This window comes from Linderina pennispora (genome assembly GCF_002104995.1).
Source record: "Linderina pennispora strain ATCC 12442 chromosome Unknown DL89scaffold_5, whole genome shotgun sequence".
NCBI classification, from domain to species: Eukaryota; Fungi; Kickxellomycota; class Kickxellomycetes; order Kickxellales; family Kickxellaceae; genus Linderina; species Linderina pennispora.
The window spans coordinates 306,170-318,686 of NW_024468253.1; the positions used below are offsets into that span (position 1 = coordinate 306,170).

General features: G+C 53.6%; 5 protein-coding genes across 5 annotated transcripts; 1 reads left to right on the forward strand and 4 right to left on the reverse strand.

Moving 5' to 3' along the window:
* Positions 1-1,254: 1,254 nt before the first annotated feature.
* On the reverse strand, positions 1,255-1,904 carry DL89DRAFT_266760 (uncharacterized protein; the record flags this gene model as incomplete). The annotated part of the gene is made up of 1 exon (XM_040887214.1): positions 1,255-1,904. A coding segment is annotated over exon 1 (638 nt), but the record flags the coding sequence as incomplete, so codon positions are not given.
* Positions 1,905-2,684: 780 nt separating this feature from the next.
* On the reverse strand, positions 2,685-4,012 carry DL89DRAFT_136074 (uncharacterized protein). The gene has a single exon (XM_040883374.1). The coding sequence runs from the start codon at positions 3,829-3,831 to the stop codon at positions 2,911-2,913; it is 921 nt and encodes a 306-aa protein (XP_040744138.1). The 5' UTR covers positions 3,832-4,012; the 3' UTR covers positions 2,685-2,910.
* A 1,119-nt stretch (positions 4,013-5,131) lies between these two features.
* On the forward strand, positions 5,132-6,758 carry DL89DRAFT_266762 (Thioesterase/thiol ester dehydrase-isomerase; the record flags this gene model as incomplete). Its single annotated transcript, XM_040887215.1, has 3 exons — positions 5,132-5,178; positions 5,416-5,817; positions 5,861-6,758. 3 exons carry the CDS (start codon positions 5,132-5,134, stop codon positions 6,426-6,428), a joined length of 1,017 nt encoding a protein of 338 aa, XP_040744139.1. The 3' UTR covers positions 6,429-6,758.
* On the reverse strand, positions 6,049-7,607 carry DL89DRAFT_266763 (uncharacterized protein). Its single transcript, XM_040887216.1, has 2 exons — positions 7,165-7,607; positions 6,049-7,118 (listed from the first exon to the last, which is right to left on the reverse strand). Exons 1-2 carry the CDS (start codon positions 7,561-7,563, stop codon positions 6,492-6,494), a joined length of 1,026 nt encoding a protein of 341 aa, XP_040744140.1. The 5' UTR covers positions 7,564-7,607; the 3' UTR covers positions 6,049-6,491.
* Positions 7,608-8,465: 858 nt separating this feature from the next.
* On the reverse strand, positions 8,466-11,334 carry DL89DRAFT_322022 (uncharacterized protein; the record flags this gene model as incomplete). The annotated part of the gene is made up of 6 exons (XM_040891319.1): positions 8,466-8,799; positions 8,831-9,234; positions 9,312-9,491; positions 10,925-11,003; positions 11,041-11,279; positions 11,320-11,334. 6 exons carry the CDS (start codon positions 11,332-11,334, stop codon positions 8,466-8,468), a joined length of 1,251 nt encoding a protein of 416 aa, XP_040744141.1.
* Between the last annotated feature and the right edge of the window lie 1,183 nt (positions 11,335-12,517).

Consider the following 12,517-nt stretch of genomic DNA (forward strand, 5'->3'; position numbering starts at 1 on the left):
TGGGGAGCCTTGTCGGATGACTTAGCACTTGTTGTCAATTGAGCCTTGTTAGTCGCCTCAGTAGGCTTGCTATCCCGAATCTTCTCCTGCAGCTGCTGGAGAGGCATATTGGGAGGGTTGGGGATCTGGATACCACCGCGCTCTCTCCTCGCACCACCGTATGCAGGAGTGTTAGTCGGGGATGCAGACTCGGATGGGCTAGCCGAAGTCGGTGTGGCAGCTGAGCACGCGTTAGAGCTAGACTCCTCGCTTGACTCGCTGGACGAATCTTCGCTACTGTCCGAAGCAGACGAATCATCGGTGGCAACATCGGTGGTTGAATCGTCCGAGGCATCGCTGTCTCCGTAGGCAGCCTCATCATCGCAAGTGTCCTCGCTAGATGAGCTGTCGCCACTGGATGTCGAGACTGGGCCAGTGTTGTAGCCGCTAGTGGTAGGCTGAGTGGCAGTGATTGGAACACCAGGAGGAACAGGAGCAATAGGAGGAACAGGAGCAGTAGGAGTAGCAGGGGTGGCTGGAGTGGAAGCACCTGACGAGTACTCCGCCGACGATGAGCTGGACGTGGAAGAGCTAGAAGTGGACGAGCTAGAAATGGACGGGCTAGATGAGGTCGAGTAAACTGGAGAAACAGGGACGCTTGAGCTGGTGGTGGGCGAGGGTTTAGGAGCGTTGCTTGAAGAGTACGCAGGAGGCGAAACCGTGGATGATTCCGACGAATACACAGCGGTGGGCTTCACAGGCGGAGTAACAGGAGGTGCTTCCGAACCGCTACTGTAGCTGAGAGAGGTAGCAGCAGCAGGTGCAGGCGCCTTGCCAGGCACGTAGTCACCGCCATAATTGGCAGGGATCTTGGGTCCGCCTGGTGAGTAGCCAGCGGCCGTGGCAGAGCTGTAGCTGGGCACAGCAGCAGCCGGATGGGCACCAGCGACAGGGCCACTGACACCAGAGCCAAAGGCAGAACCGGCATCGAGGCCTGATCCATAGATAGGACCACCACTACCATCATAGCCTGAACCGCCAGATCCGGCATTATAACCCGCTCCAGATCCGCCAGCACCAGCAGCAGCAGGTGCAGCAGCAGGTGCATAGCCAGGCTCGCCGGCACCATAGCCTGGCCCAGGGGCACCAGCGTACGTGGCGGCACCCGCAGCATATCCGGAGCCACCATCACAAGTAGCAGCAACAGGGGCAGCAGGGCCAACAGGAGGGGCAGGAGCAACAGGGGCAGCAACGGGTACAGGAGCCGGCCCACCCTCAGAGCAATCAACGGTGGGCGCAATTGGCTGGCACGGATGAGCAATAGCCGTGTTGTTGGCCACATACGGTCCGCAGCTGACATGGAACGGGCCCTCCTGATAGCATGTCAGACCAACGCCGCACGTATACGAAACCGACTCACCGCCAATGCACTTTGTGAAGTCGGCACTACGACCATCAGCAGCACCGCACTTGGCCGCACCCGGTACACATGTCGAGCTATCGCTCGGCACGCCGCAGAACACACCCGAGCCGTTCTGGTAACATACCGAGCCGCCGCCGCACGCAAACTGTTCGGCCTTACCATCGACGCAGCGGAAGTAGTTTGGGCCCTTGCCGTCTTCCTGGTGACACGTAGCAGAGCCCTCGTTCGAGCACAAACCGCCGGTTGAGAGCCCAGAAGCTGGGCTCGAGTTGCAGTCGGAGGCCAGAGTGTTGCCGACGCCTACACCGCAGTACACGCCTTGACCGAGCTGGTAGCAGAAGGTGCCGTCGTCGCATTGGTGTGCCTCAGACCCGTTGACCTTGTAGCCACGGCCCGTACCGTCAGCGAGGTCGCACTTGTACTGCTGCGCGCGCGCAGAGTGCAGCAGGAAGAACACTGCAAAGCTCAGGGATGTGAGCTTATGCTTCATTGTAATATGCGATAATGGATGGTAGTTGTACAATAAATATGATCCTTTTTGTTTGTAACAGGTTGTGGGAATATGACAAAACGAATGAGAGAAAATGATGAATGTGTATGCTGAAGAGTTGGTATTTCTAGCTTTCTAGCTCGGCGGGTGCCAGGCATGAGACCATTAATAGTCTTTTTACGAGTGCATCAGCCGGTCTATTCTGAGGGCATCTATGTGGCAGTAGTAGTTGTGTATGTGGAGTCGAAATGTAGCCACTATTTGTAGCCATATTCTGCGGCCAAAGGACAAGGCCTCCGCATAGCGGAAGGGTGGAGACCGGCGTAAAATAAAGGTCAGCACCTCCTCACCGCACAAATATGAGCATTTTCTATCCCTCTCCATGCCACAAGGGCGCCAGCTTGGGGGTATGTCAACTGCTGTACCTATAAACAGCCCACTTTGCCTATTTTCGATGCATGGCTGTTCGAATCGAAATGTGTGGAGATGGAGCAGTAAGGCCATGGGCTCTCTGACGAGGCGACGTAGGAAGGGACGGCCGAATCAGTGTGCGGGTCTTTTCTAGCGACATCCCAGAATGACAGTACACTAAATAGTCTATTGGCAAGAATGGCAGCCCTATTTTTTTGTGCCTGCTCCAGAGTTTGGGAAAAATGATATTGGTAGACATGCAAAAGGGTAGTGGCTAGATCGGAAACAGAAAGGAATATATCGCAAAGGAGAGGGGGTGAAGGAAGGCGGGAGTTAGGGAAATGCCTGCTGGAGCCGTCAGTGGGATGTGCTGCCATTAGGATAGGGCGCGGTCCTGGGCTGTAGTGAGCGGTGAGCGGCAAGTGCTGCTGCAGCGGGTGTCTTTGGCAGCTGCATCTCGGCCATGCCGCTGCCAGGCATGAAGCTTGAGAGCTGGCGCTGCAGCGTAATCTCATTCAGCCGGTCCAGCTCAGCCTTCGCAGCATCAATCTGCCTCATCTCGAGCTGCATGCTGCCCACATCGTAGGCAGATTCGGCGCCCTCGCGCTCAAGGATGCGGCTGTACTGGTTGCTCAGCCTCTCTAGCCGTGTCCACCGTTGAGGCCGCCGACACCTCGACTGACCGCTCAGCAGCCTCGATACCGGCATCCAGCGCCCTGTCGGAGTACTGGTAGATATGGAACGGCAAGAGTCGCTCGATCGCATCTTTTGTGTTGCGAAATGGTGTGTGCCAGTCGGGGTTCTGCACCATCTGGTGGTCCATTGCCAGGGCTTCGCGGAACCGCCGTCCCACCTCCTTTCGATGCGCAATCTCTTCAGGTTGCTGTTGCCGCTGCTCGATCGATAGGGACGCGAATCGCCGCAGATCTGGGTGATCAGCTCGAATTGGCTGTGACTGCTGTAGCGACAATCGCTCACGGCCACCAGTCGGTGTCGACGGTGCCGAAACCATGGCCTGCTGCTCGGCATTGGCCATACGCTTCTTCACTGAATACTTGCCAGTCTTGTTGTACTTGCGTTTCTTTGGTGTCTCCATTCCCGTGCCTGACGCATTGCGATAGTGGGTGTCGCTCTCACCGCCAGACATGCTCGCAACTGACGGCGATACTTCTCCAGACCGTGCACCGGTCGGCGTTCGTAGCCCGCTGGTGTTGATCGCTGGTAGCCCGCCTGATCGGGCCTTCACTTCTTGGTCGTACATACTGGCTAGCTGGGATGCCTGCGACTTGGTCAGAGCCTTAAGCACCGTCAGCAGCATCTCTGATCGCCCAAGCCCTTCTGGTGCTGATCCCCGGGTCTTGAGGATGGCAGCTAGATCGACTGGTGGGCTGAGCTTCTTCAAGACCACGGCTGGGTTGTTCAAGAGCTTTAGGTATGCAGACTGGTACATTTTCTCCATTGCCGATTGCTGGGAGACTGCCGCCGCAGCCACCGTATTCAGCGACGGTGTCTTCTTTGCTAGTGGCATGGGCGACGTCTTCTGTGGTGTATGAGAGCGCGGCGCAATAGTGGGCAGCGATGGGCGTGGCCGCTGTGATCCATGTGCAACCGGTGGCCGCACCGATGGGACATTCAGGCCGCTGCTGTGGTGCAGCACGCGGTGGCACTGGCCGAGTCGCAGAAATCGGCGGAGTCCCTGGCCCAGGACTCGGGCTAGCACTCCTAATGGATGTTGGTGTGCCTGTGCCAGGCGTCCGCGCTGTCCCTGGCTGGCTGTTTCGCCGCCGCTGAATCTCCTCCATGACTACTGCACGCTGCTCGCTAGTCAACGATGACACCGGCGTGTTGCCAGATAGCCGATAGATGATTGTGTTTTTCTGTTTTACGACCTCAACAATGACACCGGCGACCGTTATCCGGTCGAGCAGCTGCTGAGGACCGCTCGTCTTAGCCGGTGGCCGTGGCCGGGGAGCAGATCTCAGGGCAGACACTTTGGGTGCATTGGCTGCTGTGTGTATAGAGTCAAGGCGTTGCGATGCTGGCGGCAGATCGCCTGTAGCGGAGCTGTTTCCATTTGCTGGCCGTTGCTTTATGCCGGTCGCCGGCCGGGTCATCACGGCTGGTGCCTTTGGTCTCGCCGTTGTTGCTGCTTCTGCGTGTGGTGGTGCCGTTCCCTGCGTGTGCTGCTGCTGCCGTTGCTGTTGCTGCTGTGGCGGCGTCGACATAACATCCAGGCTCGCACAAGTTAACCCCCCTCGTTCCTTTAAATTACTTTGTGTTTTTTCCGCAGGGGCCAGACAGGCTGTTCTGAGGGTATGCGTGTACGTGTCTTGCCTAATGAGAACAAGAAAGAGAACGAGAACGAGTGTGCAAGCGTGAGTTACTACATGCTCGAGTGCTGCACAGCACATATTACGCGACAGGAAAAGGGCGAACGCATATCCCGCATGTAGCAGGCATGTGGTTGCAGTTACAAAATCAGAGGGAATGTTTTTTCATTGGCATGCCAAAAGCAGAGGAAAAATATAAGCACTTGCCAGTGCCGCAGAAGCGAAGGAGAACCGACAGCTTACCGCCTCTATAAACGCTTCTGACGTAGGGCGCCAGATATCCTGAAGACTCGTTTGAAATGGGTAAAAGAAAAGGCGACGCAAAGCTACGCGAGCGCCTGCTGCTGCAAAATTATTTTGTTTTTGAGTGTGAGGGATTCAGAAAAGTTTCCTGTGAATCACTGGAAAGCGCCTGCAAAAAAAGCCCCCGCCAGGCTGGAATCTGCGATCAGATCGTGGGATCGTGGGATCTGACTTCTCGGAGACCCGGAAAGCAACATGGGCCACGCAACGCCCGGACGCCCAAGGGTGATTATCACAAGTCCGTGGGTTGCCTGGCGACAGCGCAGATTCGCGCCCGCACGCCCGACAATGTCGCTTGCAGTTGATGTGCTGCTGCCAGCCCAAGGCCTGCGAGTATATCTACTGCCCAGCGCATGCACGAATATCTGGAAACGCACATCGCTTACCTTTTGTCCTTGGCCTCCCTGCTTTTTCAACACTATTATTCCCGCACCTCCCCCCCCATTATCACTCATCGCAACCATGTCGTCGGACAGTAGCGGGCCCACACAGCAGCACATGACTGTTGATGCCAAGGAGGACGAAAACAAATCGCAGTTCAACCAGCGCACGCTCGAGCTCGAGGAAATTGGCCCGGACACCTACATGTCAGTGGATCTGTGGCGGCCCATGGGCAACCGCGGTGTATTCGGCGGGCAGGTGATCGGGCAGGCTATGTCTGCAGCTGCAAAGACCGTCGAGAACCCGTTCCGCTGCAACTCCTTCCACGGCTACTTTTTGGCCGCCGGCAACGGCGAGGAGATGATTGCATACGAGGTGCGCCGCACCCGCCAGGGTCGTTCCTTCTGCTCGCGCCTCGTGTTGGCCAAGCAGGGCGGCCGCGCTATCTTTATTGCCACTGCCAGCTTCCAAGTTCCCGAGAAATCGTCGCTGGACCACCAGTACGCCGATGCCTGCGGTGCCACCCCCCGAGGCACTGCTCAGCCGCGAGGAGTACATCCGCCGCAAGCAGCAGCGCACAAACAAGCATGTTGTCTCTGTGCAGCAGCTGGACGAGCGCGACAGTCTGCCTGTCGAGGGCCGGATTGTGCCGCTGAAAAAGAATTCCCTGGGGCTGCCTGTCAAAATGATGTGGCTACGCGCCAAGGGTGACATGAGCGAGCTGGACCTCACCCACCACCAGGCAATGCTGGCATATGCCACTGATTTCGGCCTAATTAGCACCGCATCAAAGCCGCACATCAACAACCCGACTAACCCGCGTCCCAGCATGGGCATGGTTGTCAGCCTCGACCATACCATTTGGTTCCACGAGTCGTTCCGTGCTGACGACTGGCTGCTGTATGTCATGGAGAGCCCGCGGGCTGCAAGCGGCCGTGGATTTGCTGTCGGCAGGATCTACCGCCGCGACGGAGTCATGGTTGCCTCGGTTGCCCAAGAGGGTGTTGTACGGGCCTCAGACACTGACAAAGAGTACGAGCCGTTCGAATTCTCAAATAAGATTGACTACGTGGCGCCAGGAACCAGCATCCGCGCAAAATCGAAGCTATAAATTTTAGCGTAGCAGGTGCCTGCTAACTAAATACATTAAACAGCGAGCAGCTACTATGTCCGATTATATAGCAGCCGGCTTGGGGGCAGCGGTGTTGAGGCCAAACTTTCCAATGAGCGAAAGCAGGTTGGCCTCATTCAGGTCGAAGGAGCTGCCACTGCGCAGCGCGTGGATGGCCTCGTACATGTAGTAGCCAAAGAGCCGCTGCACACGCTCAGCAGGGTGCACGGGGTCCATGAAGTAGTGCTCAGTCGGGTTGTTGCAGATAACCTCGCCCAGGTTTGTTAGCAGGTCGATAAGGCCTTGAAGGATGTTTCCGTCACTAAAATACTCGCCCAGTTTCTCAAGGTTGACACACGGCTTGGTAGTCGTGACAAGACCCAGTGCACTTGAGAGAGACTGCTTGATTGTCAGCTGCACAAAGGCACCAAGATCCGCAACCGAAAACAGGGTCAGCCCAGCGGTCTTTGCCCACGCACTCGCCTTTTGCTGGATCAGCTTGTTGGTGAGAGGGATCGTTGCCTTTGCAGCTTCAACCGTGCCCGAGCTCACGGCCAGCGGCGTTTCCTGAATGGCAGCGACATTACCAACGATGATGTTCTTGAACCCGATATCCTTCAGCTGTTCGAGCTGACCAACAATCGTATCTGAAAGCTTGGTTGCAAACGCTTCTGGTGCGAGCTTTCCACTCTTGATGTCGCTCATAACGCCAAAGTAATCGTTTGGCACCAATGACAAGAGCAGCAATGTCATCGCTGCGTGAGGGATCGAGTTTGTACAGCGGATGCAAAAACTTGAAGTAGTTGATCTGGTCTTGAGAGCTGGGGACCTGAAGTATGTCGCCGTTGGCAAGCGTAGCCGTCTGGTTATTAACCGAGGTCGCTCCACCGATGGCCCTGTTGTACAGATTGTACCCAAGCTTCAGTGCAAGGTATTCGTTCCAGACAGGTCCGGAGCTGAAGCGCCCATTCCAGTAGGGTGGTGGCGGAACAATCCCGAGCGTAAGCAGCTTCAGGGTCCCGATGTCGGATAGTGAGTCGCCAAACACATGGAAGGTGGGCTTGGCGGCTGCCATTGTAGCAGATTGGAGTGCCACAGTGACAACGCTGGCAAGAGAAAACACTGAGAACTTCATAGCTGACGAGGTAGAACTATTAATAGTACTGAGTAGAGTATATATTGAGAGCGCACTAAGTCTGTTTGCCACTGGTCGCGATGCCGGCAATTTATATTGGTTGTGGACATGAGGCAACGGGCCAAACACCAACAAGTGGTCAAATAGACGAACCTATTGCAGACGACAACCTCGTCCGAAAATCGCAATAGCACATGCATGCTCTACGATCACCATTGCACATATCGTACTCTGCTGTTCTAGACACAAAGCCACTGGCACCCATCCTTTGTACAGGTGGGCGCCTATTAACAAGAACGCCATTTCTCAGAGCTCCTTCGTGGGAATTCCACCAAGTTTGCAGCAGGGATTATTGCACTTTGCATGTAGCCATAGGTCGATAGGAGGGAGGGCACTATTACTAAACCTCTGCCAATGCACTTGCATCAATATGTAGCTATTATGAAGCACTTGCTGAGGAAGAAAATCCATGTCTGGAGTCTGCACCATTGCAACAGCATGCAGCAGGTTTTGTAGCTAGTAGGGTAGTATCCAACTCGCAACTAGTAAGGCAGAAAGACAAAAGACATGCTGAAATAAGCTTCTTTACCCTACAGCATATATGTCATCACTAAACACTAGCATAAGGATATTCATGATTTGGCTGGCATTCAGCCTGTGAATATGGACTAGAAATATGTGGCGGGCTGTGTGGGAATAGGCTGTTGGATTGGCTGGAATATAACACATGGTGCACGCACCATGTATGGGCATATGCTAATGCGTCTTTTTGCTGCGCCTGCGCAGAAACCCATCCTGTGCAAGTAGCACACCAAATCGCCGCATATTTTGTATCTCACATTTCCATGATTCAGTGAATTATGTGTTAATTAGTTCATGGCTAATTAAAAATATCTAAATGCCTAGATGGCGGCTGGCTTCGGGGCAACAGAGTTCAGACCATACTTCTGGATAATTGAGAGGAGGTTGTCCTCAGAAAGAGCAAAGTTTGAACCGCTGCGTGCGGCTGTGATGACCTCGTAGGTGAAGTAGCCGTAGAGGCGCTGGATACGTTCAGCAGGGTGGACCGGATCAAAGAAGTAGTTGTAGGTCGGCTGCTTGCACAGCAGGGCCTCGTCGATGTTGGTGATAAAATCAATGAGGTGCTGGATGAAGTTGTCGTCTTGAAGGAATGCTGCCAATTCACCACCAACGCATCCCTCGTTCATGTTTTTGAGGCCCAGAGCCCCTGGGGATCTTGGACGAAGTTTGAGTAATCTCGACAAACCTGCCGATATCGGCTATTCCAAATAGCTTGAGACCAGCAGTCTTTGCCCATGCAGCGGTCTTATCGTGGATCATCTGATTGACCAGGTTGACGGACTTGGCTGTGATGCCCTGGATCTTTAGCATCTGGGCCATCGGTGTGTATTGGATCGCAGCAACGTTGGCCACGTAGATGTTCCTGAAGCCAATCTTCTTCAGTTGCTCGAGCTGGCCGACGATGGTGTCAGAGAGCACAGTCGCATATTTCTCTGGGGTAGTAGTGTTGAGCATGAGGTTGAACATGGTTGCAAAGTAGTCATTGGCACCGATGGCAAGGACCGCAAGGTCGTCGTTGCGCGTGGGACTGAACTGGTAGAGAGGCTTGATAAACTTGAAGTAGTTGATCTGGTCCTGTGCACTAGGAATCTGGACGATCAGGACCGGACGGAATCAGAGAGGTCTTTGTGTTGTCGCTGGTTGCTCCACCGATGGCCTTGTTGTACAGAGTTGTACCCAAGCTTCAGCGCAAGGTATTCGTTCCAGACAGGTCCGGAGCTGAAGCGCCCATTCCAGTATGGTGGCGGAGGAACAATCCCCAGAGTGAGCTGTCTGAGTGTGCCAACATCAGAGAGCGAATCACCAAACACGTGGAGTGTTGGCTTGGCCACGGCGACGTACGCTGTCTGCAGCGTAAGTGCTGCCGTGCTGACGAGGGAAAGGAGTGTGAGCTTCATTATCAGTATTTGAAATTACCAAGGCCAATTATAGACGAGAATCTGCTGTGTCAGTTAGTAGTGCCTCGTCTGCGAGCATGTTGACCAGATCCACGTCTATTTAAGCAAACATACCATCTAGCAATCAACATGCAGCTCTTGTAGCAGTTTACAGGGGCAGCGCTATGACTGCCTTGACTGTGCCTACGAAATATATAACAAGTGCACAATACCGAGTTGCACTGACGATTTGCCTCCCTTTCACGACGAGATGCATTTCTGTCCGACGCTACTCCAGAACGGGCCAGCCCATTAGCAGGTGTGACTTTTAATGTTCTCTTGCGTAGAACAGTGGCAATCTTTGGAAACAAGCACAGTACGCACTGGCAATCTAGCAGGGAGGAGCTGGCGGCTACAGGGTATGACAGGCAAAGAGAAGGTCTACAAAATGTATTTTTCAGGTAGATCCATTCGATGCACCCGTGGAAAAATGGTGCTGCGTCCTTGCTGTGTCACTCGACGAATTGGTGGACAGAGTACGCAGAGAAAAAGAGGGACATCCTCCTAGTTTCTAGACTGCTCTCTGAAGGCCCGCCACTAGAGTGTAGGTCCCGGGCCCATCCTCCCGCCTGATAGCCTGGCTGGCCCATGATCATGTGCCACACTGTCCTGCGGTCGGTCCATGAGATAGAGAGCGACTCCACAGCAGGCAGAGATGTCTATCCCTCATGCCACTGCATCTTGTCATCGTCCCCGAAAAGACAACAAATATCGAATGGCAGGAGCACCGAGCGGATAAATGAGACATGCCCCAATTATCAAAAGGTCCCCCTTCAAAGGAAAAATAAAAGCTTCAACTGTGCATCATCCACAAAACAACCCGTTTTGCACTGTGACCACATGTGCGCTTTCTGCGTAAAGCGGATTATGTCCCTGCGCTCACTTCCTACCCATCTGATTTGCCCGCCAAATGCTATGCTGTGCACGTATCCATACAGCACCCGGTGACATTCTGAGATTGCCATTGTCCACTGCATGCGAACGTGAATAGGCATCTGCCTGGCACTCGAAGCACGGCCAGCCAATACTATAGGAATGCTTGCCAATCTGCCCTGCTATGGCAGTCTTGAAATACACCAAAACGCACTGACTGTGTTGTCAGCACTTGGGAAATGTCTTGAGGCCCATGGGCAACGTACTAATATCGGTATTATTTCAGAGCTGTTCGATGAAAAGGTAGAGGCTGACAGGCTTGGGGACAGCGCTATTCAGGCCACTGCTGTTGATGCTAGAGATGATGCTAGCCTTACTCAACTCGAATGTGGATTCCAGCTCTTTGAGCATTAATAACCTCGCAGCTAAAGTAGCCATAGAGGCATTGGATGTGCTCAGCAGGGTGGGACAAAGTCAAAGAAGTAGTAGCTTGTCGGGTTCTTGCACAGCAGCGCCTTGCCAATGTTGGTAACAAATGTCAATGGCATGCTGCATAAAATTGTCGTCCTGTAGAAAGGGCAGCAACTCGCCTCCAACACAGCCATATTCGATGTTTGTGGGACTGAGGGCAGAGGTGATTGCGGTGGATCCCTGAGTGATCTCGACAAGCCTGTCTAGGTCGGCAATTCCAAAAACAAAATCGATACCATTTGCCTCGGCCCATGCAGTGATCTTTTCCTTGATCATATGGTTGGCCAAATCGGCCGACGCCTTTACATTGACAATAGTGGCACTACCAGTGGGTGTGTAGAGGTTGTACCCAAGCTTGAGAGAAATGTATTCGTTCCACATGAGTCCTGATGACCAGCGGCCTTCCCATTAGGGAGAAGGAGGGACGACACCTAGGGCAAGCTGCTTTAGCGTACCAATGTCGGGCAGTGAGTTTCCAGAAACGAAGGAATCTTAGCCTAGCAACAACCATGCGGCCTATTTGGAGCGAAACAACAGCAGTGCTGAGGAATAAGATGAGCAACAACTTCATGGGAATTGGCGGGCGCTACCAATGGTACAACTGTGGAGGATCAGGAGGAGCAAATTGGTGATGATGTAGTACGGTTTGGATGACTATCCAGATGCTACACTTCTTTATGTGCAATCTTCCTGCGCTCGCAAGGGCGTAGCTCCTCATCCTGTTCCACTGTCGAGTATGCTGAGCAGAGGTCCTGGGTTATGCCCCGTGTTATTAGCAATACTGTTGGTATTCAGCTCTGACAAATGCACAAGTGCTTACTAGCGTATTTTGCGCTAAAGTAGCATAGGTATTTTTCACACCATAGTGCAACTCCGAACACAGGCTGGGTTGAAATTAGCATACCAAAACACCGGGTCTGCGTCTGCCTGTCGTGGCCAGCTATATTTGCCCTTGCTAGCCTGAACACCAAATACTGGGTGGATCAAGGTAGAAAGACACTACTTGAGATGGAGAGAGCCTCAGACTGGGGATCTTGGGGGTTTACTTTGCTCCTGGTTCACTCTGACCTCATTAAACAGGCCAAGAGCACATTCTCGTTTTCCAACAGCCGCTTTCGAGGGCTATTTACTAGTAACTGGTTCAAAACTCGGTAGTGCACAGCTGCTCAAGCTATATGGCAGATGGTAAAGGAGTGATATCACCAGGCCTGCAAACCGATGGTTTGTATGGGACTGCTTGTTGCATGTGTCTTGTACTACAGTTTGCTGCCTACGGCCCTCAGATATGCTTGTGTGTACCCACCATAGCATGCCAGTTCCTGATCAGGAACATTATTCTGCAACCAGCCTACCAAGATATTTGGTACAGCTCAGAGACCCATCTACACCCAGGAGCCTTGTCTTGAAGGCATCTAAAAAGCAAGGTTTCCACGCGTGCACAGGATTCTGCGATCCATGCGGTTGCATGTGCTACAGTCGTTCAATCGGAGCTGATGTCCCTGTGCCCCATTCTCCTGCACCAAATTTCCATAGGAAGAAGGACGAGCAAACGTGACCAGGAGCAACTCAACCCTCGCCGTGATGATCGACGC

Coding starts and splice junctions, on each gene's coding strand:
- DL89DRAFT_136074 (XM_040883374.1), bottom strand. CDS start 3,831: ATGCCACTAGCAAAGAAGACACCGTCGCTGAATACGGTGGCTGCGGCG.
- DL89DRAFT_266763 (XM_040887216.1), bottom strand. CDS start 7,563: ATGAAGTTCTCAGTGTTTTCTCTTGCCAGCGTTGTCACTGTGGCACTC. Junction 7,119..7,164: donor GCGATGACATTGCTGCTCTT/GTCATTGGTGCC, acceptor AGCGACATCAAG/AGTGGAAAGCTCGCACCAGA.